Source organism: Phyllostomus hastatus, unplaced genomic scaffold (assembly GCF_019186645.2).
Source record: "Phyllostomus hastatus isolate PE091 unplaced genomic scaffold, TTU_PhHast_1.1 phas_contig_40, whole genome shotgun sequence".
In the NCBI taxonomy this organism is placed as follows: domain Eukaryota; kingdom Metazoa; phylum Chordata; class Mammalia; order Chiroptera; family Phyllostomidae; genus Phyllostomus; species Phyllostomus hastatus.
The window spans coordinates 94,539,287-94,566,216 of record NW_025333872.1 but is presented as its reverse complement, the minus strand read 5'-3'; the positions used below and the strand labels follow the sequence as shown (position 1 = coordinate 94,566,216).

General features: G+C 58.7%; 2 protein-coding genes across 2 annotated transcripts in view; one reads left to right on the top strand and one right to left on the bottom strand.

The window, feature by feature from the left end:
* The first annotated feature begins 2,912 nt into the window (after positions 1 to 2,912).
* DYNLT1 (dynein light chain Tctex-type 1) lies at positions 2,913 to 9,799 on the top strand. Its single transcript, XM_045842691.1, has 5 exons — positions 2,913 to 3,000; positions 5,486 to 5,527; positions 8,413 to 8,536; positions 8,974 to 9,051; positions 9,346 to 9,799. Exons 1-5 carry the CDS (start codon positions 2,974 to 2,976, stop codon positions 9,414 to 9,416), a joined length of 342 nt encoding a protein of 113 aa, XP_045698647.1. The 5' UTR covers positions 2,913 to 2,973; the 3' UTR covers positions 9,417 to 9,799.
* Positions 9,800 to 10,463: 664 nt separating this feature from the next.
* Positions 10,464 to 26,930, bottom strand: part of TMEM181 (transmembrane protein 181) — a 40,200-nt gene continuing 23,733 nt past the window's right edge. The window contains exons 7-17 of the mRNA XM_045842690.1: positions 23,760 to 23,840; positions 22,237 to 22,336; positions 21,674 to 21,804; positions 21,395 to 21,486; positions 20,152 to 20,209; positions 17,802 to 17,904; positions 17,175 to 17,226; positions 15,931 to 16,013; positions 14,839 to 14,928; positions 13,948 to 14,014; positions 10,464 to 13,561 (exon numbers count right to left, since the gene is read on the bottom strand). Coding sequence (XP_045698646.1) covers positions 13,483 to 13,561; positions 13,948 to 14,014; positions 14,839 to 14,928; positions 15,931 to 16,013; positions 17,175 to 17,226; positions 17,802 to 17,904; positions 20,152 to 20,209; positions 21,395 to 21,486; positions 21,674 to 21,804; positions 22,237 to 22,336; positions 23,760 to 23,840 — 936 coding nt within the window. The 3' untranslated portion in view covers positions 10,464 to 13,482. The remainder of the gene's footprint in view (positions 13,562 to 13,947; positions 14,015 to 14,838; positions 14,929 to 15,930; positions 16,014 to 17,174; positions 17,227 to 17,801; positions 17,905 to 20,151; positions 20,210 to 21,394; positions 21,487 to 21,673; positions 21,805 to 22,236; positions 22,337 to 23,759; positions 23,841 to 26,930) is intronic.

Here is a 26,930-nt window from a genome sequence, read left to right as displayed (position 1 = left end):
TTCTGCCTCAAGGTATCTTCAGTTGTTAATCTTGGGGAGGGGGGTCCCAGGGAAGGGGCAAGGTAGCCAGGCCTGGGAGGAGAGGGACCCAAGGGGCTCAGAGCAACAGCCATTTCCCGTTGGTACAGAGGCATTGCAGTCCCACTGTGCCCGCGTTTCCCCGCTGACAGCATCTTGTTACCGTTTGATTTCTCAGCTTAGGATTCTCACTTTAGAAATGTGTCAGCCACAGGTTTGTTTTCTGGGCCTGACAGCATTCAATTGCTGAGACTAGGGTGTTCTAGTACTACTAGCTTCATTGTAATATTATTATTATTGTGGACTTAGCATGGCTCCATGGTGCATTGCGGTAACACACTCCCGGGCACAGGGAAAGGGTGGAAAACTGGAACGCCCACAGGGCCGGATCCAGATGGCAAAGGACTGCAGGTCATAGACTGCACCAGGAGACTGCAACAGCCACCGGGTGGCCGTTGATTTATTTCTCGAGATGACATGGCTAGGATTATCAGGCCCACACTTGCTACATAAAGGCATTGTCAACACCAACATCCCTATTTGTAAAGAGTCCGTGGTTAGGAGACTGGACTCGAAGGGAGAAACCACACTCTACCTTTCAATCTACGGCTAACTCCCAAATTGAAAAAACAAACCCAAGATTCACTCCACTGACTTACTGCACAGCAACTAAACATTATTCTGAAATACGGCTGAATCCCAGCGATTTATGAGCAGCCAGGAGTCTGGTGGACACCCGTGCTTGGGCGATCGGGGCTGCTGGGGATGGCAGCTAGTGGACCCAGGGTCCCCGCGACCTGAAATGCCGCACCCCAGCATGCACATTCATCAGGCAGAACACGATGCCCTGTTGCTGCATCTTCCCAAGCACTGACATCACTGAGCCTAGAGAATTCACTCTCCTGCTTACAGAAAAGTAGTTTAAAAAATTCTCCTCCATAGAGACCGTGTCCTAGTCAACTTTGTAGCCTCGGTCCCAGCGCCGAGGCTGACACAAAGTGAATGCTCGGTGTATGTGTGTGTGGAAAAAAAGTGAAGAAATGGTTCAGAAGATAAAGAGACCAGTTTACCCACTTCTGGGGCAGACACAGTATGCCGAACACCATAAGCATTTCACGGATGTTCTTTGATAGCTAAAAATGGAGTGGTACCCAGTGCATATAAACTAAGTCGTGTAAATCTTTTAAAATTCACACTAACGTGTTTCCTGTTGATTTATGCACATGCGAGTGACTTTCAGTCACACTTTCACCAGGCCTCTGCATTACCAGCGCCCTATCCCAGAGTCACCCGGGACCTTCGCTTGGGTTCAGGAGTTCTCAAAAGGCTGTGGAGCAATTTTTAAAACACGTCCCAAACCTCACGGTCTCTCGTTGCAGATGCTCACCTGCTCACTCTTGCTTCGCACGTCATTTTGAGCCACTCAGCTCCTACAGGTTCGCAGCAGAGGAGAAAATCAGAAGGGACTGGGAAGGTCCCTGCTTGGCTCAGGAGGGTGGTGTCCCCCAGGGCCCCAGGAGCAGGCAGGTGGGGTCAGGTGACGGAGAAGACCACTTCAAATGGATCTCGGGGGAAGCTGGGAGTGTCAGGAAGACAAAACGAAGACGTGAGAAATAGAATCACGGGTACACTGAGGCATAAGGCTGAAATGTGGGAACAGGAGAGCTGAAACCAGATGATAAGAAGAGAACAAAATTTAACATGTCAAGAAAGTTCAGAATCCGAGAAGGAGGAAGCACATGGTGGAGATCACTTGGTCCCCACCAGCAGGTCCCTCACTCAGGCCAGATGTCCAGGGCACAGCAGCCTGTGTCCTTCACGGTTCTGCCCTCCTCTCTCCGCCCGTTTCCCACAAGGAGGCAGGCGACTCTACCTTCCTCTGGGCCCCCATTCTCTGCAGCTGGGTATGAGGCAGAACTGAACACTTGTGGGGAAAGTGTGCTTTCATTCAGCAGATTTTCACTGGGCACCTACTATGGGCCAGGCACAATTGAAGTGAATAAATTAGTGAATAAATTAGATTCTTTAGAGCAGAAACAAAAAGCGTTGCTGATGGATTGAATGTGGGCTCTGCAGCTTAATTCCACCAGGTCTCAGGGTCTTGTGGCCAGCTCTTCCTGGGGGGATGGGAGGTGGGTTTTAGCAACTGTGCTTTGGAGAGGTAAGAAGTGACAGTTTGACTTCAAGGGCGTGGTAAAACCAGAGAAAAAACAGTCGGTAAAGTCACAGATCTTAGCCTCAGAGTCGGCGCAGGCAGGTACCAGCCCTTCTTGGAGAACATCGCGCTGGAGTGCGGTTCAGTGACTAATTTCCACAAAGACCCCTGTATACAAGTCAAATGTACGTCTAAGTCATTCTGGGTAAGGCAGCCAGGAAGTGTGAAGCGTTTCACAAATTTTCCACCGAAAAATATTTTTTTCAATGGTGCTTAAAACTAAAAAAAAAAAAGGATTTTTAGGGAAAACTTGCCCCCCCAAAGGAAGTTTTCTAGCAGAGCTGACGTTTCTTAACCTTGGACCCCCAGAGGGACTGTAACCAACATCTCGCGCTGCCCATCAAGGTTCGAAGTCACGTTACAATTTGTTAGGAGGTGTTCAAGCCGGTCTGAATATTCAAAAGAATACACACAGCCCAGTACAAGCGGGAGGAAGGGGCCAGGACATCTCTTCCCTCCCGAACTGGCCATGTACACGGCTTGTTTTGTTTCAGTTGCTGCGGTCCAGTCAGCTGCCACTCAGCTCCCGCGCCCACCGCCCGGGGAGGACGAGAAGCGGAGATAAACCCGAGTCTCCTATCTCCCGTGCTCTTCAGTACAAGGAGAAGGGCTGGGCCCCGCGGCGGGCGTGGGCGGGGCCAAAAGGAGGCGGGGTCTAGGGCGGGGCCTAGGGCGGGGCCTTGGTGCGCCGGCGCAGTGCGCTCCGCTTGGGGAGGCGGAGGCGAGGCGCCGGAGGAAAGATGGAAGACTTCCAGGCTGCGGAAGAGGTAACCGCCGGGTCGGCGACGGGAAGGGTAGCGGCCGGGAGCCCAGGCCCAGGTGGGCAGCGGCACCCAAGGACGTGTGTGGGCACCTGGGCCGCGTCTGGACGTGAGTAACGGCCGTCCACTGCGCGGGCCGAGGGCCGAGAGCTTCACGGTGACCCGGCGGGGCCAGCTCGGGGTGTTGTGGACCTGCCCGGGGGGCGGGGCGACGGGGGGGGGCCCCGGCGCGGCGCACGCCCCGTGCGCCCCGCACCCCTCGCCCCGCGCCGCCCCGCGCCGCCCCGCCCCCGTCCGGGGTCCCGCTCGCACCTTCGGGGCGCCGAGAGTGAAGTCACTCGTTTCTTAGTGGTGCAGACCCCACTCCGGAGGGACAGGCACGCGTGAGACGCGCGTATAGTCACAGCTCTCAAGTCCCCCCACTGATCTGACGCTGGGCCCCCTGCAAAATGTGGACGTGCACGGTCGGAGCACCTGCCTTTGTCTTCCGTTCCGCACCTCGTGCTTCGGAGCGGGGCTCGCCACCGCCGGCTGCTTCAGTCTGAGTTTGAGCTGCTCTGTGTGTGTGTGTGCGTGTGCGTGTTTGTGTGTGTGTGTGTTGGGGGGCGCATTTCATTGCCCTAAAGAAGACGGGGGTCGGCGGGGGGCTAAAATGTACAAGTATTTGCCAAGCCGACGACACCATGGTGACGGTGTGCTGCTGAAAGGGCTTTTCTTCGGGCGGAGACGCTCCCAGGGACCGTGTGCAGCTGGTGGAGGCTGCTGCTGCGGAAGAGGAGTGGCCCGTCTTCTTCCGGCTAAACGAGTCTGGTTAAAATTCAAATACACCGAGTCTCATGTATGATGCAGCTTGTCAGAAACACAAACTGTAGGTAAATTTGGTAGGTCTGATTTTTTCGAAATTTAGTTTAAGCAGGCATGTTTTGGTGGTGGGGGGGATTGTTAAGTCTTAAGGGCTGATCCTGGGGCTTCTGTTGGGATCTAATTTCTGAGCCAGCAGGGTGGCCGCCGGTGGTCGGTGCCGGGGTCGTTGGGAGAGGTGGCGCGGGAGCAGCCGGCAGAGCGCAGCCTTTGCCTGTGAACTGGCGGGGTGTCGGGCACGGCCGGCACTGTGGGGACCGGCAGGGCACACTCTGCGCTCCGACCCGGGGCCCTGCCCCGGCGGTGGCTGTGGCTCCTCGGTTCCGGATCACAGTGGACTGACTGTCCGTGAAACGGAGGGGCTGAACAGAGTGGCCTGTGCGTCACTCGGGAGACAGCCCCGCAAGGACGAGGCCGGCTCTGTCCTTTCTGGCAGGTGTGTGCGGTCTTTACTGACCGCGCCGCCCTCCTGCCGGTCCCTGCACGGACGCCCTTTCTGCGAGCGTAGCCTCTGGCTCCCTCACTCCTGTCCACGGCGTTCGCCTTCCCTGCCGAAGCCGAAAGTGCCGGCGGGGTCTGCACGCCTGCTCTGCCTTCCCCTGAGCGGTCCCTGGAAGGCCCTTAGGCGCTTTCATGCTTTGACCACAGGGGAAGTTACACGGGGACTTTACCGGGTGGTTTAGGGCCACCGAAGTCCCTTGGAAGGACCTGCCGAACTTGGAGACGTAACTTGATCTCTAAGACACTGCGAATCTTCACCAGCTGGCTGAGCTGGCTTTGTGTCCGAGTTTGACTTCTGTGTACAGCACCTGAGGGGGCTGCAGGCGGTCAGCTCCTGACCCTGCTGGAGAGAAAGGGGCACTGCGAGGGCAGGGCCGCGGTGCTCAGCGCCGCCAACAGGGTGGAAACTCAGGACCGGAGAGCAGCAGGGCTTCCCACCTTCGCTCCCCCAGGAGGGCACGCCGACCACCGGCCTGGGGCCGCTCTCAGGGGGCGTGGCCAGACTGAGTACCGTTCTGGGTTCCGGGGCTCAGACGGAACCGGTGCCCACTCACAGGCACCACACGTGGAAGGAAAGGACGGACCATTTATAAGCTCCTGGCACTAGATTACCACCGGCAGCCCACCTCCCGCATCCGACCCTCTGCCCCTGGCCGGGCGAGCAGCTGAGTGTGTGGGCCCACAGTAGGACAGCATGGAGAAAGGAGAAGAACCCAAACATCAGTCTTAAGTTTACATTAGGGAAAGGGTCAGTTAATTTATACAAAAGTCAAGTAACTTATGAAACTTTGGTATTTGTCAGTGATCCTAGTGGCCAGTTTAAACGGATGGAGAGATGAAATTCTAGTTTAAAGTCAGCTTTTTGGATCACGGCGTGATTACAGCAAAAACACCTTTAAATCGTACGTACGAGAATTGCAGCCTCCTGATGCCACGCCCAGCTCTGTGACCCTCAGAGAGCCACACAGTGTTTCTGTTTGTGATGTTTCCTTCGGTCGAAGGAACGGTCTGGTTACACTCTTTCTAAGGTCTTCATTTCCAAAGTGTGTTCATTACCCAAATTTGCATTAATCAGTGCTCCGGTGGGTACGAATCTCACATCAAACTTCGCTTGTTTTCTTCCTTACAGACTACTTTTGTTGTGGACGAAGTGAGCAACATTGTGAAAGAGGTAAGAGGAGAAATGGCTGCTTTTAAAATATTTGATTAATGGTTTATACGAGTGAAAATAATGTGTTTTAAATACTGTCTTGGAATTGTTTCAACTGAGCCTGTGTTTTGGCATTTCAAATAACAGTTTTCAATGAGTATCTAAATAAGAATTACACCCATATTATGTAAATTATATATTTTAAATCAGACAGGACATTTTATACGCTAGCGTTATTGAGTGTTACAAGGCTTGAGTCTGTAACCTTTTAGGATAAAAGGCCCATGGTATACAGGTAAACGTTCCCAGTGTTGTACAGAGACAGTGTGTTGCACAACTCACTCGCGACCTGGTGGCTCTTTCCTTGCACTCCTGAACTGCCCCTTTCCCATCGCTGACCCTGGGTGTGGTCGGTGTCCCTTAGATAGTGAGGAAGGCAAGACAAAAAGGGGATATTTGTTCTTCACTTATTGCGGAAAAAACACAGGCTGAGCCGGAGTGCAGGGGAGGTCCTCCGGGAGTCTCTAGTGTGGGGCCGGGAAGGCAGGCGAGCGTCAAGTAGCGCCACTGGAACAGACGAACTGGCACGGCCTGTGGGTGCCCCACCCAGTGAGTGCCCCGCCCAGTGAGGTCAGGGCTGGACCCGGGAGTGGAAAGGAACAGCATGGGCTCAGCCAGGAGGGGCAGGCCTTCTGGGGAGCGGCCAGCCCGTGCAGCGGCCCTGTGGCAGCGTGTGCCGTGTGTCTGAGGGACTGGGGGGGGGGGGGCCTGAGTGCCGGGTGGCCTGAGGCAGGCTGGAAGGGGTTTCCCCTTGCCGTGTAAGGTGAGCAGACAGTGAAGCCAGCTGGCTACAAGGCCTTCAGATGATCCAAGCCGAACGGTGCCGTCTGAGGTCACAGGTCTGCTTTGGGATCGATCCTCATGCAGATCCCAGTGCTGGCTTCTGCCAGAGTGATAAAGCACCACATACGATTTTCAGCATCGGACATGACTGCTTTAGTTGCCTTCCTCCGTTTTCCCCAGAGTGTTTCTTACAGAAGGGGTGGGGGAGCAGGAACTGGGTGGGTTGCACTAGACCTGTGGGCAGTGGCACTGGTTACGGCGTATCCTTTGGCCTCACTTGTTTTGTGTTGGTTTTGACTTGGTCACCAGGCAGCAGGACTGCTCAAGGGGACTGCCCCAGTCTCCCTGGAAACAACAGTTAATGTCACAGCGTTACCTTCCCGTGACCGCGGGCCTAGGTTAACTGTGAACTCGAGCTAGTGCAAGTGTTGGCTGGCGGTGAGTTTGGGTGGGTCCAAAGTTGCAGGCAGGTTTGTCTCCTTCCCTGAAAAGCAGCGGCGAATCCCTAAGTGTGTGTGGAGGGTCCCCAGAGTCAGAGCTTTAGCTCGAGGAACGGTCCGTGGACAGCACCCTGACCTAGTAGTAACCTGTCCCCTTTCACCAGGGGCTCCCGTGCCCCCAGCCCCGCCCACTGTATGCTCTGAGCTGGGGAGGGCGGGGGGGGGGGGGCCGGCGGCGAACCGAAGGAGCTGACGAGTGGGCGGTGGGGGTGAGAGGGAGCCGGGTGCCGGCCGACCTGTGTTCACGTGACTACGTGGAGTCCCAGGGTAAAGGGAACTTCCCTAGGTAGAAATCCAGGTGCGGCAGTAGGTAGCTTTGTGTTCCTCAGAGCAAGATCACTGGGCTTATGCCCCAGGCAGGAGCCCTTGTCACCAAGGGGCACGACTCAGGTCCTGGCACTGTTTTTCTCTGCAGGCCTCAGGGCAGAGCTTGGTGATAGCTTATTTTAGGTCATAACTTGTCATAAAAACCCCGCATTCTGGTTTCCAGCCCAGAAGTTAGAACAAGGGTAGAGGAGAAAGCTATCAGAAGCAGGCACGCTGGCATCAGCACAGAAGGCTCAGAAAATGGTCAGATGGGAATGCCCTGACCCTGAGCTTGAGCAGGAGGAGGAGTGGGCGCTGGGTGTTTCCCTGAGTGACCTTTGACGTGTGTGCGCAGCACAAACCCTCCTCCGAGGCCAGCACTGCGAGAGGCCAGCACTGCGAGAGGCCAGCACTGCGAGAGGCTGGGAAATCTGCACGGAAGAACAAATGCATCAGAGACTTACATTTTGGAATATATAGGCCCCGTCTTTAGTTATGTGAAAAAAATACACTTACGTGGTAACATATTCCCAGAAAATGCTGGACAGAGGAAGAATTTATAAACGTGATTATTTTTTGTATGTTGGAGAGGTTTGTACGTTGTTAATTGTACAGACAACTGATACAGATTCCCCTGTCTTGAAGACACTTTTAAGAAAGGAATAGACAACAGAAAATATTTTCCAGTGTCATAGGAAAAGTGTTGCTATTCTGTAGCTACCAATAGCAACAATAAACACTAAATTCAGTCAAAATGTTTCAAATTGTTGGCAGACCCTACCTAATCATGAATTCTTAAAAACAAGTATAAAACTATTTAAATATGACACTGTTAAAGAAAAGGTATACGGCGGTACCTTGGTACTAGTGGGTAGGTGTTAATTCCTTCCGGAGCTCAGGAGGAATGCTAAGACTGAGCAGCACCCAGTGCTGAGACGTCTTCTCTCGAGGGCACTGCGCTGTGACTTATACAAGTTCTAGCAAGTGGGACGAGCCCTGAGAAGTGCCGAGTGCCGAAAAATGTTTTTTTTTTCCCTCATTAAAATGCAACAAGTGCAGGGTTTGATGAGTTCTGAAGCTGAGTACCGAGCGAGGTACGGCTGTGTTTGCGGAGGAGTCCCTATGGAGACAGATAAGCTTACAGTTTCTGCAGACTGTATTTCAGCGGGTCTTAGGGTGATGGGCCGCAGGAGCGGCCGCAGGGCGTCGGGGCACGTCCTGCCGAGAAAAGTGACTGCTCTGTCCTTCGTCCTGCAGGCTATCGAGAGCGCCATCGGCGGCAACGCCTATCAGCACAGCAAAGTGAACCAGTGGACCACCAACGTGGTGGAGCAGACTTTAAGCCATCTCACCAAGCTGGGGAAACCATTCAAGTACATTGGTAATAGGTTTTGCTTCCCGTATCTGTTTGTGCCGGTGTTTGAAATACCGACCGGAGGCGGGTCTGGTGTCAGGAGAGAGAGACCGTGTCGCCGTGGCGCCCAGCCTCCAAGTTCCCTGTAGAAGTGTCGCTGGTGTTGTGTGCACTGTTTTACCTTAGAGCGCACCTGCCGTAAACCGGCCGGTCGGGCTGCTGGGGCCGCCGTGGGGGGGGACACACCACGGGGTGTCGTGGGGTTTCAGCTCAGACGCGCTCGGAACGGGCGTGCAGGGAAGGGCCGGGACGTGCGGGGTCCGTCGGTGTCTGCAGGGCCAGGCGGCCTCCCCTCGCAGCTGCACCGTGAGCGTGCGCCGTGTGACCGACACACGCCGGAAGCGGGCAAGATGAAACTCGTGTTGCCAAGCAGATTTTTCTAACACACGTTGTTCTCGTTGCAGTGACCTGTGTGATTATGCAGAAGAACGGAGCGGGACTGCACACGGCAAGCTCTTGCTTCTGGGACAACTCGACCGACGGTACGTCCCGCCCTGGGCCTCCGAGGGTGTCGCGGTGCCTCCGGGGCCCCGCCGAGACCTAGCTTGTCCAGAGCGGGGCTTCATGAGCTGTGCGCTTGGTGTTTCGTGTCTGGGAGCGTGTGGTCATGCAGTTTTTTATCGGAGTCGCCTTTTAAAACGTCTTGTAGAAAAGAGACTTGCCGACCTTCCCTGTTTGTGGGCCACAGAGAGGCGCCTCCCGGGGTGTTCGGGCCCTGCTGGGAGAAACCGGTGTCGGGCCATCTCGCTGACCGTGGTGGCGCCCTCTGCCCGCAGGGAGCTGCACCGTGCGGTGGGAGAACAAGACCATGTACTGCATCGTCAGCGCCTTCGGGCTGTCCATCTGACCGCGTCCGCCCGGCCCCTCCTCCTCCTCCTCCTCCTCCTGTCCCGGCGTTTCTCGTCCGTCCTCGCCGCCCGCCGCCGGGAACCCAGCGCACACACCCCCGTCCTGTCCTCTCCGTGTCTTCTGTGGCGCACTCACAGGGTAGAGAAGAGACCGGCTGACGGCGCCGGTCCACGATCAGCACGCCCTCGGCCAGAGGCCCGCTCTCCCCGGGCAGGCGGGGCCGACGCCCCTCGTGTGGTCCCCGGACCGCCCTGCCCACAGGTGCTACAACTCCAGTCCCCTCGCGCGCAGCTTCCTCTGCTCTCGGGAGTGATCCAGACACACTAGTTTTCCATACTTTGTACTTTTGCTAGAATAAATTAATCCAATTTGAAGTTTGAATTTCTCTTCATAGTCTAGCATCACAGATGAGTTCTTCGTATTTAGTCAGTGGCTTGAGCATCTGTAACACCGTAAAACATGAAAACAAAAGCTGCGACTCGGCTCCGGTCCTGGGCAGCGCAAGGGTTTGCGAGCATCGTCCGCGGGACCAGGACCCGGCGGCCTCGCTGTGTCCCGGTCCGCGTTCCGGCTCCTCTTGGGCCTCACGCCCTTCATCCTGAGGCTCCCGCTTCCACAGCCTCGGGTGGGAAGCGGGCCAGCCGACCCCAGTGTGACTCGCACCCTGGGGCCAGTCTGCAGCTCGTGCCCCGGCTCTCGCAGGCCTCCCGCGCACAGTGCGGCCGCACCTCAGGGCCGTGCGCGCAGGTGCCTTCATGGTCGTCCCTTTCGTGCCTGCGGCAGTTGACACCATCACTCACAGGAAACGCGTTCGAAGGTCACCTGATCAACTTAAAGTCACACCCAAGGAAGTGAGGGGGGTGGGCCCCACATCCGGGTCTTGGGACCTCCCCTTTGTGCTCATCTGCGGGCCACGTTACCATGGGAACAAAGACACTTCCGTGTCCACGTGCAAAGAGCAACTGCTACACACAAAAAGGTTCCACATTAAAAGTCGACCAACATTTACCAGCAAGGTGGTCTCGGAATGAAGCCACTCCCAGAGTCTGCCATAAATAAACCTTTATTCACTGGTAACGAGTTACAGTGCCCACTCTGTGGCTGGGGTTGCTGTGCTCCCCAGCACAGCTCTGAGATCTAACACACAGCTCTGTCCTTTTGGGCTTAAACTTCATTTTATTTTACAAATATTTAGTCTTTTTGTAAGAAGGCAGTTTTCAGTAGCAGAAAATCCTGTGGTTCATAGTACGATACGCTAGTTACCAGTGTATCTGAGACACAGGAGGTCAGGGTGACCAGGGTAACGAGACGGGACAGACCAGAGCAGCTTCTCTTCAGCCCGGGGAGGAGACGGCTTTCGGAGTCTGCCCCTAAGGCAGCTGGCTCCTGCAACCCTCCTGGAACTCAGGTCCAGCCTTCACCAGCTGCCCCCCTTCAGTCGTCACGTCTGTGAACGTCGGTGTTTCCCGGGAGCAGGACTCCAGGGGGTCACCACGTTACCACCAGTTTAATGCGGCTGCACCTTCAGTTCGTGAAATGCTGGAGGCTGGTGACGTCTCCCAGTCCACCCCTGGGGCGAGCTGGGTGTACGTGACGTGTCTAAACTTACTGCGATCTGTAACTATGTACAGGAACAACCTCACAAGTCTTGAATATATTTTTACATCCCCTTTTCTAGACTTTCAGATGGGGCTCCAGGGAGAGAGAACCGCATCAGCTCCACTGCTGTAACGATTTAATAATAAATCAAGAACCACCATTATCCACGTGGATAATGGAGCCCTCCCTGGGGAAACCGGAGTACCTGTGGCCCTCTCCCAGGCCCCCCTGGACTGGGCCATTCTAGGACGTCACCCCGAAGATGACGCTAGTCAAGCTGGTGCCGTGGAAGAACTCAAGTCAGCCCTTGGAATGGAGAATTTGTTTGCAAAACCGTGATGCTGTCCAAGAAAAAAAAATTTTTTGCTACTGTCAAAGTTGCTGGCAGATTGTAGTGTTTTGACCGGACACCTAGGGCACGTAAAGTCTCATACTTTATGTTGTATGCTAAACATACTTCAGTCAGATTCCACGTGGACTGTGCAGTACACTGATATGTACGACACACCAGGAAGAGAAACTGAAAATGCATAATTTAAGAATTTTCCCCTTAAGCATTTTTTTGTAATTTTTTCCCAACTTAGTTACAAAAAGAAATACGCCCACATTGTTCATTTCCATGACTTGATGCCGTGAGGAACGGGTGTACAAAGAGATCAGTCGTCAGTTTAAAACCACACTACAGGCCAAAGTCGAGTTCTAAAAAGTTCTAAGCCGTGTGACTAGCTGCCTCACGTATTTTACATTTACTGATAAATAACAGCATTCCAAATTATGGACAATTATTTTATAATGATTCAAATGTAAACTATATCACATACTAGAATACATCAATCAGTACAAGTTTCTGTGTAGTTGGTCATGATAGAAGTTGTAAAATTGGGTAACAAAAAGTTTTTCAATATCTGAGTACACAGAATCAAAAAAAAATTACCATTGCGAATGTAGAAAACCATGTAAACTTAAATTACCCTTGCGATAATGCAGTTGTTTTAATTCAAACATTCATATTTACAGGGCTTTAAAAACATGTCAGTGGAATCCACATTGAAGGCGTGTTACCATCCGTGTTTGGAAAGGAAAGCATGGAGTCGAGCGGTCCCGGGAAGTGCTCTGTGAGGCTGCAGCGCCCCCTGGAGTGGGGCCGAGCTATAGCGTGAGAGGCAGCCGCCGGACCGTGAGTGTGCCGGTGGAGGAACCGCAGGTAGCGTCTGCAGGGGACGCCGTCCTCTCTGAGACCAAGAGGGCACCCACCCAGCAGGGCGTCTGCCGTGGTCACATGCTGACAGCCCAGGAGAGACGTGAGCAGCCAATCGGCAAAAGCAAACACGGCGTCTCTGCCAGAGGAGCGGGCAGTCCCCGAGGCCTGCCGGGCTGCCGCAGGCTCGGCAGCCCCACACGACCCTCCCCTCCGTCCCGCAGGGCGGGGCCCCGCCTGCCGGGGCCACCACCAGCGGGACAGGCCCAACGAGCCACCCCTGCCGAAAGGCGTGCTCCCATCCACCATCTCCAATGCTTTCCAGTGAGAAACAACAACGTTCTGGCAGTAAAGGGTCTATAATAGATCAGTCGTTTGTTTTATTTTAAAAAAGCAAGAAAGCTCTGCTGGGCGTCCCTCGCAGCAGAGCCGCAGAAGTGCCCGCTTCCTGGAATGCAGCGGGGGCGCTCTCCCTCCGCCCGGCCATAGGGGCGTCCACGTACCCACGTGCGTGACGCTCACACACACACGTGCAGACACCCACGTGTGTGACGCACACGCGTGCAGACACAGCCCCAGGAAAGCTATGGCAGCAAGCCCTTCCCCACTGGAGCCGCAGCCTGCCTGGGACCTCACCCTTTCCTCGGAACCCCACAGCAGGCGCTCGGCTCGGGTGGGCAAGGGCTGCAACCTGCCTCCCGCCGCTGCCCTCACGAGCCGGTCTGTCTGCATTCCTGGTCAGCAGGAGATGCCTGGTGGCCCAGGGCGCAGGCCACCCTGTGGGGAGGGCTCGCCCTCGGGAGGGAGCTGCACAGACCCGCTTCCCTGGGGTTCAGGGGGGCAAAACCAGAACCAGGGGGCAGGGGGAGGAAGGGATGCCCCAGGGCTGCGGGCCTTGCTGGGAAGAACTTGCCATGAGCTGGGGGTTGGTAAGTCACTTTTTAATAAGCACGTAATTCTCTGGACTAAAAACAGGAGCAACGGCCCCCCTACCCCTGGAAACAAGCTCTCTCTCAGCTGAAACCTTAGAAAAGGAACTTGGCCGTGTATCGGCGCCTCTCTTCCCAGAGAAACGCAGCCGCTCTAACAGTGAATTTGGCCCAGCGCAGGAGTCTGTCCTCGGTTTCGGTTTCCCTTTCAAAATCATGTAAACACGCAAGGACCAGGGCATCTCTGCTCGAGAGACAAGTGTGAAAGCGGGCGGGTCCGGAAGGCCAGGCGGTCCCTGCAGGGCAGGCTCCCCGACGGCCCGCGGCCCGCCGGGAGCTCAGTCGCTGTCGGACCCCTCCTTGTACTGGGCCCGGAGCGCCTGGCCGTTCTGCAGGGGCATCTCTTCGTAGTCGCTCCTGTCGCGAGAGAGACCCTTGACAGGGGTCTGCTTCCCACAGCTTGGGCCCGCCCACGCTGGCCTGCCGTTCTGACCAGAGAGCTCTTCACAGCTTCCCCCTCTCCGCTCCTGCCGCCCGCCAACCCGGAGCGCCCACGCCGCACCCCCACCCGTCGCCCGGGAAGCGCTGGCCTTCCTGGGGCCACCACTCGCTGGGGGTGTTCAGCAAAAGGCAGTCCCACCATTCCCTCTGAAGGTCGTGGAAGTCAACCACAGACCCCCGTGACACTGCCGGCCAGAAGAGACGTCCTAATGCCGCGAACACCGTGTCAGAGTGTGGGGCCTGCTGGTCAGCAAGCACGCAGCGCCGGGCCGAGGGCTCGGCCTCCCAGGACAGGGACTTACCCGTAGATGACGTCGTCATCGGAGTCATTGAGCATGGAGAAGGCGGGGTTGTCCTTCAGCTGGGACTCTGGAAGCCAACAAGAGCGGTTCTGGTGTTACTGGAGGGAAGGCTGTCCTGGAAGGACGGGGTCGGAAAGAGCTGGACCCAAATCCCAGCATCCACGCTGCACCAACTGTGTGACCGGAGCAAACCATTCCGGGCCCCGAGCGTGTTCTCTCGCCTGCCCGCCAGGCCAGCGCCACGCCTGGCACTTGGGGAGCCCACGAGCAGAGTGGAAATACCCTGTCCTTTCCCTGAGTGCACTCGGGCAGGGGGACAGCGGCCAGGGGGGTGGGGGCCAGAGGGGGCCTGGGTCCCCCTGCCCCGCCCCTCCCTTCCTCCTGCCTGCAGCCAGCCACTGCCTGCCAGTTCCTCCCTCCCTGGACGGGAGTGTCGGGAACTTCCCACGAGGGTGCTCTGGGAACTCACAGGACGTGGGGGTGGTCCTGACACCCAAGAGACCCCTGCCAGGGTTCCAGAAAGAACGCGTCCTGTTCACGCCCCGTGCGACTGGGCTGTTTTGCTCTGTTTGGTTGTGCTTTCTGGGGAGCAGGGCTGCAGGCTCGGACTCTCCTGCGCGGTCACGGCACCCGTGTTCAACAGGCCGTGTCCCGTGAGGCTGATGGACACGCCCGAGCCGGGCCCCGCTTACCCAGTGTGTCCCTCTCGCGCTGCAGTGACACAGCCCGGGCTGCGCGGTGACCGCGACTCAGAGCTCACCCTTAGGGCAACCCTGGGCCTCTCTGCCGGACAGGAGGAAGGCAGCGCGAGTCAGGCCGGGCACCGGCACCGCCGGGAACCCCGGGAGGCGCGCCCTGAACTCCCCAGCCGCCGGGCCCTGGGCGGCTTACCGTACAGGGCGGTCTTGGACGGCGAGTACACAAAGGCCAGCGTGTAGAGGTAAAAGTTCAGCAGGCCATAGAAAGACAGGAACTCAGCTGGTGGTGCTGTCAAGGGAGCAAGCGGGCACAGAGCGCTCTGAGTCCGGGCGTCGGGCGTCGGTCGGCGTCAGCTTCCAGTCTGCCTGCCCTGCCCCCGCCTGTCGCCCCCCTCGACCACTGACCCCGAGTACCTCGGGGCCGTGACCCAGACCTGCGGGCGCCAGAGGGCAAGCCCACAGCCAGGGGTTACGATAAACTTCTAAGGTTACCTGCAGGTAACCGATTAGCCGTGCTCTCTGCCACCCGCGGGAGCCTCTGGAGGTGGCAGGACCCCACGTGACCCAGCAAAGGGCGGGGCCACACGCACACGGGTGAACCCAGAACAAAGAGCCGAGTCCTCAACCTCTTCTGGATCACAGACCCTTTGAGAGTCCGATAAAAGGTCAGTGTGAAATTCAGCCATAAAAATCAGAAAAACCATGTGCTAGTTCTAAGGATGCCAGAGGCCCCGAGGACAGGACCCAAGCCAAGGATCAACCCCCGAGCATCCCCTGAACGCCCTCACGGCCAGGGCGACTGGAAGGCCCCCCCTTGACCTCTCGGGAACCCGACGGAGCCCCCTGTGGAGGCCACGCTCGAGGTGCCCACGCAGGGACACATGGAGGCCCTACTATCATTAAGAGCCCCTCCTGGAGACAGGCCTCAGCTGCCCTCGTCACCACACCCCGTGGCACTGCTGCTGGGCACCGCGGGCTGACAGTGCAACCTCGGCCGCAGACACTGGGTCCCTGGGCGTGAACCCCCCACCCAGTAACTGCCCCGGGGGCCGGCCTCCCCCTGTAAGCCCGAGCTGCTGCCTACGGAGGACCAGTGGGTCCCGAGGCTGTGGGGGCCCCAGGGGGCAGGTGTCTCTGCAGACGGGGGGGGGGGTCCCCCAGGGGCTCCAAGGTGCAGGCCACAAGGGGGGGACCTGCCTCTTCTAGATGCCAAGAGACCCGACACACTCCCCACTCCGTCCAGAAGGCATCCCTGACGCCCGCGGCCCTCCCATGAAAAGGATATAATTCTGGTAGTGAGTTGACAACTCAGCTACAAAATTGTCCTGCAGTGCTTGAGCTCCGAACCTTAAATAAAAGATGACGATGCTGGAAGAAAGGAGGGAAACGTGTAAGACGCACGAAGCAGCAGCAGCAGCAGCAGCACTGGTGTGGGGCACGTTTTTGTGCTCGCCCTGCTGGCGGTCCCAGTCTCGCTCTGCAGGGAAGGGCGCCTGCGCCCGCGCACACCCACCTCTGCTGCTGGGCGCGCGGCCCGGGACCCAGGGGCCCGCGGACGGGACGCGGTCAGCCAGCCCTGCCGTCAGCCAGGCCACGGTCTCTCGAATCGTGGCCTTGACGCCTGCCCTCGGCACATGCCCCTCCTCCTCTCGCTCCCTTAGATCAAGCTTCCAGAGCGTCTCCTAGGTTACCAGCTCCCCCGAGGAGTCTGCTCCTCCACAGCCGCTGGGCCCCACTCGGCACAGTGGCTCCCATGCCCCTGTGCAGGCACCCGGTGACGGAGGTGACGATGAGGTGGGCTCCACAGCCAGGCCCGGCTGTGCACCCCGGGCCCCCGCGTTCAGGTCCCCTCCCCCGAGGCCCCCACTCCACCTGCAGCTGGACGCCCGTGAACACGCACGTAAAGGAGACCCCTTCTCCTGTGGCTGAGACCCTCCATGGGGGTACCCCCCACCCCCCGAGAAGAGCACCCTGAGCTCTCCAGTGGCCCCTCCCTCGTGTCCTCACCCTCCAGGACACGGCCGGTCCTCCCCCTCACCACGCCCCTGCCGTGCCCGCCGCCCAGGCCGCCAGCGCCTCGTATCTGCAGGGCCAGATGCCACCTCAGAGAGACGCCCCCACCGTCCCCCACCCACGCCATCCAGGGCAGCCCCGTCCCTCCTGCCCGTCCCCTCTGCCGCGCGTTCATCACGGCCCTCGGGCCGCTCCTTTACGTGTTCCTCTCCCTCTTCCTGCCTCTTGGGAGGAAGGTCAAGGCCGTGACAGGAAGGAGCCTGTCTGCCTGTTGACCAGCGCAGGCACCCCGTGGACACGGGTGGGACACGCGAGTAAGTCCCTTGAATCGCACGGGACAAAAACCAAAAAGCCCAACAGCTTCCAAGACGGATGGTGGAGAGGAGCCAGCGGCCCCCGCCGTGGACTGGGGGGGCTCGGGGGTGCGGGGCGGGAGGGCCGGGAGCAGCGCATGTATGACAGGGCGTGTGAGAAGAGCAAACACACAGTTTTGTTTGAGAAGTGAGCTTTTCTTACCTGATGATGAGCACTACGAAAGTCAGCGCGGTCAAGAACTTCAACCTGAGATCTGAAAAAGAGAAGCACCATCACCCCCCGGGCAGTGCGCCCCACGTCAGACGGAGATGAAGCACACCCCCCCGGACAAGACCCCCTCTTCTCTCCGGGTCTGGCACCCGTCTGCACTGCAGCCCGGGGGGATGCCGCCCCCCCCACCCCGGGTCCAGGTCCAGAAGGCGGGGTCCCCGGCGAGGCCACGGCCACTGTGACCTGTTGGGACCGACTGGGGGAAGGGATCCCACGAGACCAGACGGCTTCCTGACTCAAGGGCTAAGCAAACCGCCCCGGCTGGCGCCTCTGCACGTGGGATGCCGGGAGGCTCCAGGCTGCTCCGGCGGTTCCAGCCCACGGGCCGCCCTCCCGCTGGCCCCGGGCTCTGTGCACAGTTATCCGCTCAGCCCCCTCGTGGCTCCCCGGGGACCAAGGCGCAGGGCCCCCAGCCTGTGCAAAAGGGACAAGTCCCTGGGTCCTCCCGCTCCAGGTCAGCCGCTTGCCCGGGGGCCTCCGTCCACCCTGCCGCCCCGCGGCAGTTCGCCCCGGGTCAGTCCGCCCCGGGCAGCCGGGCAGCTGGGCAGCGGCGCTTACCTACGTAAGGCATGTGGCGCAGCTCGGAGCAGGCCCGCACGACCAGGAAGAACAGGTATAAAACGTACACGGACCCCACCACCTCGAAGAAGACCTTCATCCCCTGGAGGGAGACGACAGGGGCGCAGGATGAAGACGGGGGCGCGGTGCGGCCTGCCCTCCAACACCAGGCCCCGGGGAGGGAAAAGAAGCGTTTTTAAAGGGACCCAGAGCCCGAAAGTCGCTCTGCGAGACGGAACAGGAAGGTGCTCCCACAACTCTGACTGCGTGTCCAGGCTCAGCCTGCCGCCCTCTCCGTGAGCACAGGTGGCCTCCCCAACGAGGACCCCTGGCCCTTGCTCTCGGTTGAGGAAGAACCCACCAAATCCTTCCCTTGCACACGGAGAGCCCCCAGCGCACACGAGGCCGGGCACTCCGTCGCCGGGGGAGGCCGGCTCCCTGCCCTGCCTACAGGGGAAGGTAGTGGCACGTGTGAAGACTCCAGGCCAGATCCTGAGGAGTCCTCTGGCAAGTCTCAACTTTGTGGGCCTCGGTTTCCCTATCTGTAAAACGGGGACACTGAAGGAAGTCGTCTGGAAGACATTAAGTCTAATTCCCCACAGTCTGCAGTTCTGCTGCAGGGAAAACAAGCGCACTTTGCTCTGAGGTTAGCAGCAGCGGCGGGGAAGGCGGGCGCAGGAGGACCGGGCTGTGCAGGTGGGTGGCGCCCCACCTGTCTGTCTCCCAGCATCCGTCCGTGTCACAGGGCTGCCGGCCAGGAAGCCCGGCAGCAGCTTCTGCATCCTAGAACCTGTGACTTCCGTCCGTTCCTTCCGGGGGCTGCAACAATTCATGAGCCCCCTGTGGCTGGCTTTCCCACCGCCTGACTGAGGTGGGGTACACAGGCGGCTGCCACTGTGGGGGCGGGCGCCTTCCTGAGTCCCCAGTGCAGGCACAAGCGCCTCATGCTCCTGGTGGAAGTCAGTCCTCACAGCAGCTCTGCAGGGAGTGCTCCAGATCACCCCATTGCACAGACGGAGAGAGAGGGCCGGGCGGTGGGGGGCCGTGCACCAGGACGGCCTCTCCCTCAGGGGTCGGTCTGGGAGCCCTGGCGGCCTGGGCGCTGGCTTGGCTCGCAGCTCGCAGCGTGGGACCCAGGGCAAGAACCTTCGCCACCCCTCGGCTTCCTCACGGGAAAGACGAGGGGACTGTGCCACACCAGAGCTCCGGTAGCAGCAGGTGAGCCCGAGTCTGTGCCGTCCTGTCTAAATCTGGGGGTTACGCGCAACCGCCAGCCTCACGGGGGTTCTGTCCCCAGGGTCTGCGGGACCTGCCCTGAGCAGGTGGCACAGCAGCCCCTCCTGTCTCCCAGGGCCCAGGATGCCTCTCCCCCTCCTCCCCAGCTCGGTCGGGGTGCAGCCCCTACCCCCACAAACCCCATTCCAGCATTCTAAGGTGCATTAAAAGACAAAGAAAAAGCACAAAACACAAAGGTGCCGCCTGCCCTTGTCACTTGGGGCACTCTCTCTAAGATGCCCGGGCTGGGTGGTGCACCCCCTCGGGGATCCTGGTCTCTGTCGTCTCTGCCTGTTCTTTGAGGGCAAGGTCAGGGCACGAGGTTCCTCATGTTCAGCAACCTCCCGAACTCCTCGGACTGATAAACAAGCGACTGCAAAGGCCCCGGGCGCCCCCTTCTGGATCTCGGTTAGGAGTCAGGCGCTTACACCGTTCCCTGAGACACACACAGTCTCAGCACAGGCTCAGCACCTGCTCCACACGCCTGGCCCACCAGCCCGCCCCCTTCCCCCGCGGCCACCCCCGCAGAGAGCCGCAGGCCTCATCCCTCCACGGGGGGCTCTGCGAACGTGGGCACCGAGGAGGGCTGACTGGGCTTCAGGGCACCCCCGCCCCCGCGCAGCAAGTGCAGGGAGAGCCACACTCCGGGCTGGCTGGCATTTGCGGGCCTCGGTGTGAAACGAAAACGCTTGCACACGCTGTTCAAAGGGACACGAATTTCCGGACGGTGACAGCACAGACCCCCTGGAGCGCCGGGCGGCCGTGGCTGCAGACCCAGCCCGCCACTCGCCTGCCGGAGACCTCCCGCCTCCTCAGAGAGTTAAACGGACGCACGTCTGGCCCTGGTGCCTCGACCGGGAACCGCGGCCCAGGAGGGACCACGCGGTGTTTGAAGGTTTGCTTCTCGCACCGCCCGAACACATTCCTCTGCGCTCTCCACGTGAACTTCCCACGGTCCTCCCCAGCCAGCCGGCCAGCCAGCGGGTTCATGCCAGCAGCACAATTTCAGTCATGAAATTCAGTCGCTTTTAAAAACAGCATAAAAAAGTCCTGGTGCTTCATGAACGACCCTCACCTGAAAATTTCCCGTGTCGACTCGATACTGGTACATCGGGTCGTGCAGTTCATTGACCCTAAACATGTGTTATAAGAAAACACTGATTAATAACTAGCGTGCTTATTTTATGTTTCCACTTAGATTTTTTTTAAAATTATTAAGCTACTTGCTAACCAACAGTAAAGAATTTTTTAAAAAGTAACCCTAGAGCCCTGGCTGGCGTAGCTCAGTGGATTGAGCGTGGGCTGCGGACCAAAGTGTCGCAGGTTCGATTCCCAGTCAGGGTACATGCCTGGGTTGCAGGCCACGGCCCCCAGCAACTGCACATTGATGTTTCTCTCTCTCTCTCTCCCTCTCCCTCCCTGCCCTCTCTGAAAAGAAATAAATAAAATCTTAAAAAAAATAACCCTAAACTTATGGGGACTCCTAAATGTCATACTGACAACACGTATGATATTGTTAATGGAGAGTGTCCACGGTTATCACTCTGGGAGGCTGACGTGCTTCTCATCACGAACCCCCAGCCTGCGGGTCCCGCAGCTTTAAAGGCTGTGCTCCAGGCCCCTCTCGGTGACGGGCCCGGGCACCCGGACAGATGGACAGACGGGGACGAGCACACCAGAGAAGCCATGAAAGTGAACATGAACTTCCCGGACACCGCAGTGCGGTGAGGCTGGGCGGCGGGGACGGCTGGCAGCCGGGGAAAGGAGGGAGAGGAGCAGGGTGGGCTCAGTCCTGTCACTGCTGTGCCCTGAAGTTTGAGGGGCCAGGTGCCGAAATCGTGCCCTAGCATGGAACTCGTTTCTGCAGAAAACCCACTGGAGGCCTCTGTGGTGGCACGATTCCACAGCAGCACAGAAAACTGAAAGGGAAGAGCCCTGGGAACCGGGGTGCGGTGGGAAGTTCACGGTCACGGCCACAGGAGCAGCTGACTCGTCTGGTGGCCAGTGGGGGAGCCGGGGGTGACCGCAGTCAGCGTCACGCCTGCAGGTGACGTCTCTGCCTCTCCGAAGGAGGACTCTACAGTGACCCGGTCTTTTCCGTCTCGGGGTCAGGAGAACTGCGTACATCTCTCTGTGCCATCGGGGCAAAAGTGCACCTTCAGTGCACACCGTCCAGTCTGGAAACCCCGGGTGAGGGACTCCGTTCCGGGTGAGGGACCCCGTTCCGGGTGAGCTCGCTACGAACGGCTGGGCTTCGGGTCTGTCCACGGAGCCGAGTGCGCTCCAGGAAAGGTCCCCCACGTAATAACATTACTCACGTCTGCCATATCCCCAGCGTGACAGAAGCCAGCCACAGCAGTCCAACGATGAAGAACTTCGGCAAGTAGAAAGTCACACACTTCCTTTCTCCCTGAAGAGAGAAAAAGAGTAGGAAGCAGCCGAGTTAGTCATCCTGGCAAACCCCTGACCCTGACAGACCCTTGCAGCAGGTCTGTGTGGCGTGCACTCCCCTCGTGGCCTGGAGGCTGAAGACCGCCCCCCCGGACGCGCCCGCCCCCAGGACGCCCCCGAGGCCGGCAGGGCGGACGCAGGCTCACCTGGACCCGAATCCCATGGTACACGCACAGCCAGAAGAGCAGCAGGGCGCACAGGAACACGGACTGGAAGAGGTCGTCCAGCGTGCCCAGGACCCAGCTGTTCACCAGGAAGGAGAGGGGGAAGAACGGATCTGGAACGCACACAGCGGGGGGCCTGCTGGGGGGCGGCGTGGCTGAGGGCTGCTTCGTTTCCCGAACCCCCAAGAGCCCGTGAACAGGTGGCCCTGGCGACGGTGACCGAGTGCCGTCTGCTGCTGCCACCCGTCCCCCCGCCCCGCAGGCCGGGCACCCCGAGGCCGTGCTCCCGAGCAGGAGGGAACAGACGTGCGCCACCTCCAGGCGAGTCCCGAGGAGGCTGCATCTGCAGCCCTTCCGAGTCCCGGCCACCAGGGCAGCCACTCGTCTGTGAGAGCTCCGGGCGCCTTCTGAATCCCAGTGCGGCACCCCTCACGTGCCGAGGGGCCGCCTCCGGTTCCTCCAGGGGCCCCAGGCGCTCCGGGAGACTGGGGGTACCTCCCGGCTCCCCACTTCAAGGGGCGAGGCTCCTCGGAAAGGGCGCCTACCGTTGTAGAGCAGCAGCAGCGGCAACAGCACGGACACCCACTTGTGCTCGATGCCCCAGTCCCGCATGGAGAACTTGCGCAGGAGGTGCACGAACAGGCACTGCGGAGCAAGGCGGCCCGCTGTCACTGCGCGGGACCCGAGGCCACCCCCCGCTGACCCGGCCACGGACCCCCTCAGTGACACCCGAGACAAGAAGGTACACTGCAGAGGGGCCCCCCGATCAGACGGTCACACGCGGTTCTCAGGGGTGGGCGGGGACCGGGGATGAACGGGGCCACACGGAGACCTGCCCAGGCGGCACCGACCGGACCGGCGGCACCGGGGCCGCTGGAGCACGAGTCCGGGAACAGGCCCACGGCCGCGGCCAGGGGCCGGCTCATTGTCACCAGTCCTGGGAGGAGGCGTGGGGGCCTATGGGAGAAGTTTCTGTAAACTGCTCTAAAACATTATGAGATTTCTGATTCGGGGGCCTGGGGTTATTTTTTTGCTTTGTTTTTCTATAATCTGCCACAAGCCAGTAATTTCCTGGGCAATCGGGACTTCCTGGCGGATGGACCCTCTCCTCCAGGCTCCCTGTTCCACGCAGGCCTTTCCTCCCGTGTGAGAACAGGAGCGGCAGCGTCCCCAGCCCCAGAGATGCTCCCAGAGTCACTCCTGACCGACCAGCCAGGGGTGGTGGTTTCCCGCTGTCCTGCAGCCAGTTCACTGGGGGAGCCCTGGGCACTCGCGGCCCAACGCCACAGTCCCCGGCTCTCTGTGCGCTCCAGTGGCCGTGTCCCACCCCCTGTCCACGAGCAGGTCCCAGCCACTGCCGTCGGCCGCTCTTCCCATGCCCCCCGTGAGCTGCGTCCTGCTACACATGGTTAGCCTGCAAGGCACGGGGCGCTCCACGGGGGGGCAACACTGCGGGGACTGGACACGTCTCCTGAACGTCACGGCCTCCGCGCCAGCGGGGCCCAGGCGGCCGATGCAGGCAGAAGGCCGCCCTTCGGATGGCAACGAGCCACCTCCGTCCTCCTCCAAGCCACCGGTTCCCCGCGTCACGGCCTGGGCCGCCCTGGGGCCGCCCTGCGCTGTGGCTGAGCACCTCCCCCCGGCAGCCCGCACGCCCCAAACTGCCCGTCTGGGCCTCACCCCCGAAAAGCTCGGGGGCTGAAGGTGTGACGTGACTTTCCAAATGCCGAGCCCCAGCTGCGTCTGCACCCAGACAGGGCAGGCCACCGCCGCACAGGTAGGTGGCATTTGTCACTGCGCCCTGAGGAGAGTTCACAAGTCAGTGGCCTGTGACCAGTGGCCGTGACCACTACTCCACGCCACAAGGCCTTGCCAAAGAGACCCCATCACTGTTCACATCCTCGCGATGTGCAGGGTATTCAGTAAGAGCAGGTTGGCTCTGGGGCGGGGCGGGCGTCTCCGAGTTCGGAGAACTCTCCTGCGTGGTCTGCACTTGCGCAGTCACAATCCACAACCCGACCTTGCCCTTGTTCGGACCTGCCCCGTCTGTCAGGTGGGCGGCACTCACCGTGACGATGAAGGTGAGCACCACGAAGACGAACCGGAACCAGATTTCCAACCGGGAAAAGGCGGGGTTGTAGGTCTTCCACTGCAATGGGAAGTGGGGCCACAGTTGGAAAAAGAAAATGTGTCTCAAAGGGACCACAGCCCAGGGAAGACAGTCGTCACTAAGGCTGTCATAGCCGTGTGTGGTGCCAGGCGGGGCCGGGAACCACCGGGGGACCGCTGTGTGAAGTGCCTGGTTGTCTAACCCTGAGCTGTACACCGGAAACCAGTACACAGTAACACTGACTGTCAACCGCAAGTGGAAAATAAGATTAAAGTAAAAAATAAAAAGGAAGCGCATCAGATTATTCATAATAGTTATCTCTAGATACGAGAATGTAGGCCATTTAAAATGTTCTTTCCTTAACACTTTTTTACATGGTCTAAAGTGTTAACACTTAGTACATTTTATTTTTATATTAAAGAACAGACTTTGAAAATATTAATTACCTAGAGCTGAAAATAGTTTTCAGTGGCATTACACTAATGATGGATCTGGCAGGCAGATTATTCTATAATGATAATAAGGGCATTTGCTTCCAAATCTCGTATCGAAAACCAACACCGTCCATCTCTGCATCAGAGAATGCCAGGCCTTCCGTGAAAAGAAACAGAAGAGTTCACATCTCTTTCATAAGAGATGAAAGTTTATATCTCTGGGAGGCGGCAAGACGTTCTAACACGCGATGAGGTGAAACATGGAAACAGGGGTCTGAAACCAGGAGGTGCAGGGGAACTGGCTGTCAGTCCTGCTGCCGTCGGAGCAGTTTCACCGGCGCCAGGCGCACCCCGCACAGAGCCGAGGACTCGGGCGGCGCACGCGGGCGGCAGGCGGCCCTCCCGCCCCGGGTCACGAGCCAGCGCCACCAGCAGAGCGCTGCACTGCACTGGGCCGGTGCGCTCCCTCGTCTGCTGCGGGGAAATGCTCCAGCTCCTTATTAGGACAGAGGCCGCTGTCGGGACCTAATGCTATGGGACTGGGGGGTTTTGTTTTTGCATTTATTTTAAGCACCAAAATGTATACTTGAAGTGAAAAAGAAGTAAAAGGAAGTAAACAGTAAAATCCCAGCAAACACTCAGGCTACAGACATTGACTTTGACATTTAAGAGCTGTCCATCCTTTCTCGGCCTTGGTGCCAAGGTCCCTTGGCGTTCACAAGGCTGCCTTTGTCCTTCCAGGATGAGACTGGGCTCACCCTGTCACCCGTGCACTGACACCTGGAACCAGGTTTGATTTCAGGACCCCGGTTGCTTCTCCCTCATTAAAATCGACAGGTTTCGGTCCAGCCCCTCCATCTGGGGTTTGCTGAGCACCCACTCTGACTGTGTATAAGCAAATACGATGTCAAATCTTGTGCAGACATGCAACAGTTAAATTTTAAAAAAATTAGTAAAACTGCCTCCGGGAGCTAACTTTTTGGCAGAGATGAAATGTGTTAAGAGACCCTCGGAGAGTCCCCCGAACAGGAAAGCCACAGGAGTGCGGGAAAGGGGGGGGGGCACAGGCAGGAGAGTGGCTCAGAGCCCTGTCCCCGCCACCCCCCCGCCCCCCGGGAAACGCCCCGGAACTGGTTCTGGCTCAGAGGCTCCTCAGAGCACGGCCCACTGCCGGTCTCCTCCATCCACAAGGAGGCAGGGGCGTCCGCTGCCCAGAAAGATGAAGCACCCGGGAACACGGGCTGTTGATTCTGTGTCATCCCCCAGCGAAAGGCAGTGGCTCGGGGAGAAAACGGAGGACGTGAGACGTGAACAGCTGGCTGGAGTCAGTCGCTCAGGAATCCACCTGGAGAGCGACCCATCAGAGGCGGAGAAGCCCAGCTTAGCTCGAGGAGGACGCGTGGGACTGGTGTGACGTGTGCGGAGCAGATGCTTGCAAAAGGCCGGAGAAAAGGACAGAAACATGAGCAGAAGCAACCTGCGCAATGTCCAAAGTTCACACCCACTGCATCACGCAGGGCATAGCCAGTGGAACAAACTCTTTAAAAAAAAAAAAACAAGCCCAGAAGATAATCAACATCTCGTCAGGTGCCTGCAGGACCCGGAGGGTGGTCTTGACTGGCGCGAGGCCACGGGGGTGGGCAGGACACCGCAGAGTAAGGGCTGGTAAAACCGGCAGAGAGAACGGTGCCGCGATGCTTCAAAACGACAGACGTTTCAGTAGAAGTCAATGAGCCACACGATCACAGGATACGGACTGGGGACAAGAGGAGAGGAGCCAAGCTTCTCAGATTAAGGGGACGTGGCGACAAGAAGGCCAGACAACGCCTGGACACAGGCCGAGGCGGAAGCAGGGCGCCCACCACCCAGACACCCGCCCGCCCGCGGACACGCGTTGCTGACGACAGAGCACCCGCGCTCTCTGGGCTTGCCCTGGTGGCAGTTCGCCTCCCGGGAAGTTGGAGATGCAGCTGGGGCAACTTTCACCCTGAACTTGACCTTCCTCAAGGGAGAACTGGCAGGTGGGACGAACAGCGACACCCACAGGGGAAGGGCCCGTCTGGCCTTGGAGCTCTTACAGAAGAGCCAGAGGCATCGCCGCACACGGCGACAGCGGCCTAGACGGCAAGGACGCAGAACTCCAAGCTCCAAACGCCGCGGGTTCCGAAGAGGAGCCCAGGAAAGGAACAGAAACTCTCACAAGCCCGGCTCCGTCGGAGAAGCACGAGCCGTGTAAAGCAGCGCCCGTGATTGCCCAGGCGGCGCCCTGCGGAGCGCTGGCGCTGACAAGTGCAACACGTGTTTTGTTTTCACTGAAAGACGATGCACCCACCAAAGTCAGCACACACCTCCCAAGTGGGCAGCTCAACAAACTGTCAGAAACTGAGCTCACCAGTGCAAACGTGTTCTGACCGAGAAGCACGAAGGGAGAGGCCCCCAGGAGCCCCTCCCTTTCTGGCCCCTTGAAGTCACTCACCTCCCAAGAGCGACACTCATCCTGATGTAGCAGCACAGACGCGTTGGGCCTGCCTCTAGAATGTATGTGAATGGAGCCACACACGCTGCTCTCTTCTTACTTGGCTCACTCCACTCGACGTTTTGCTCCTGCAAGTCGTCGGTGATGCTGCATGTAACCAGGATCACCCCCTCCCCCCCCATCGCTGTACGACAGCCCATCACAGGAGCGGGCCACGGC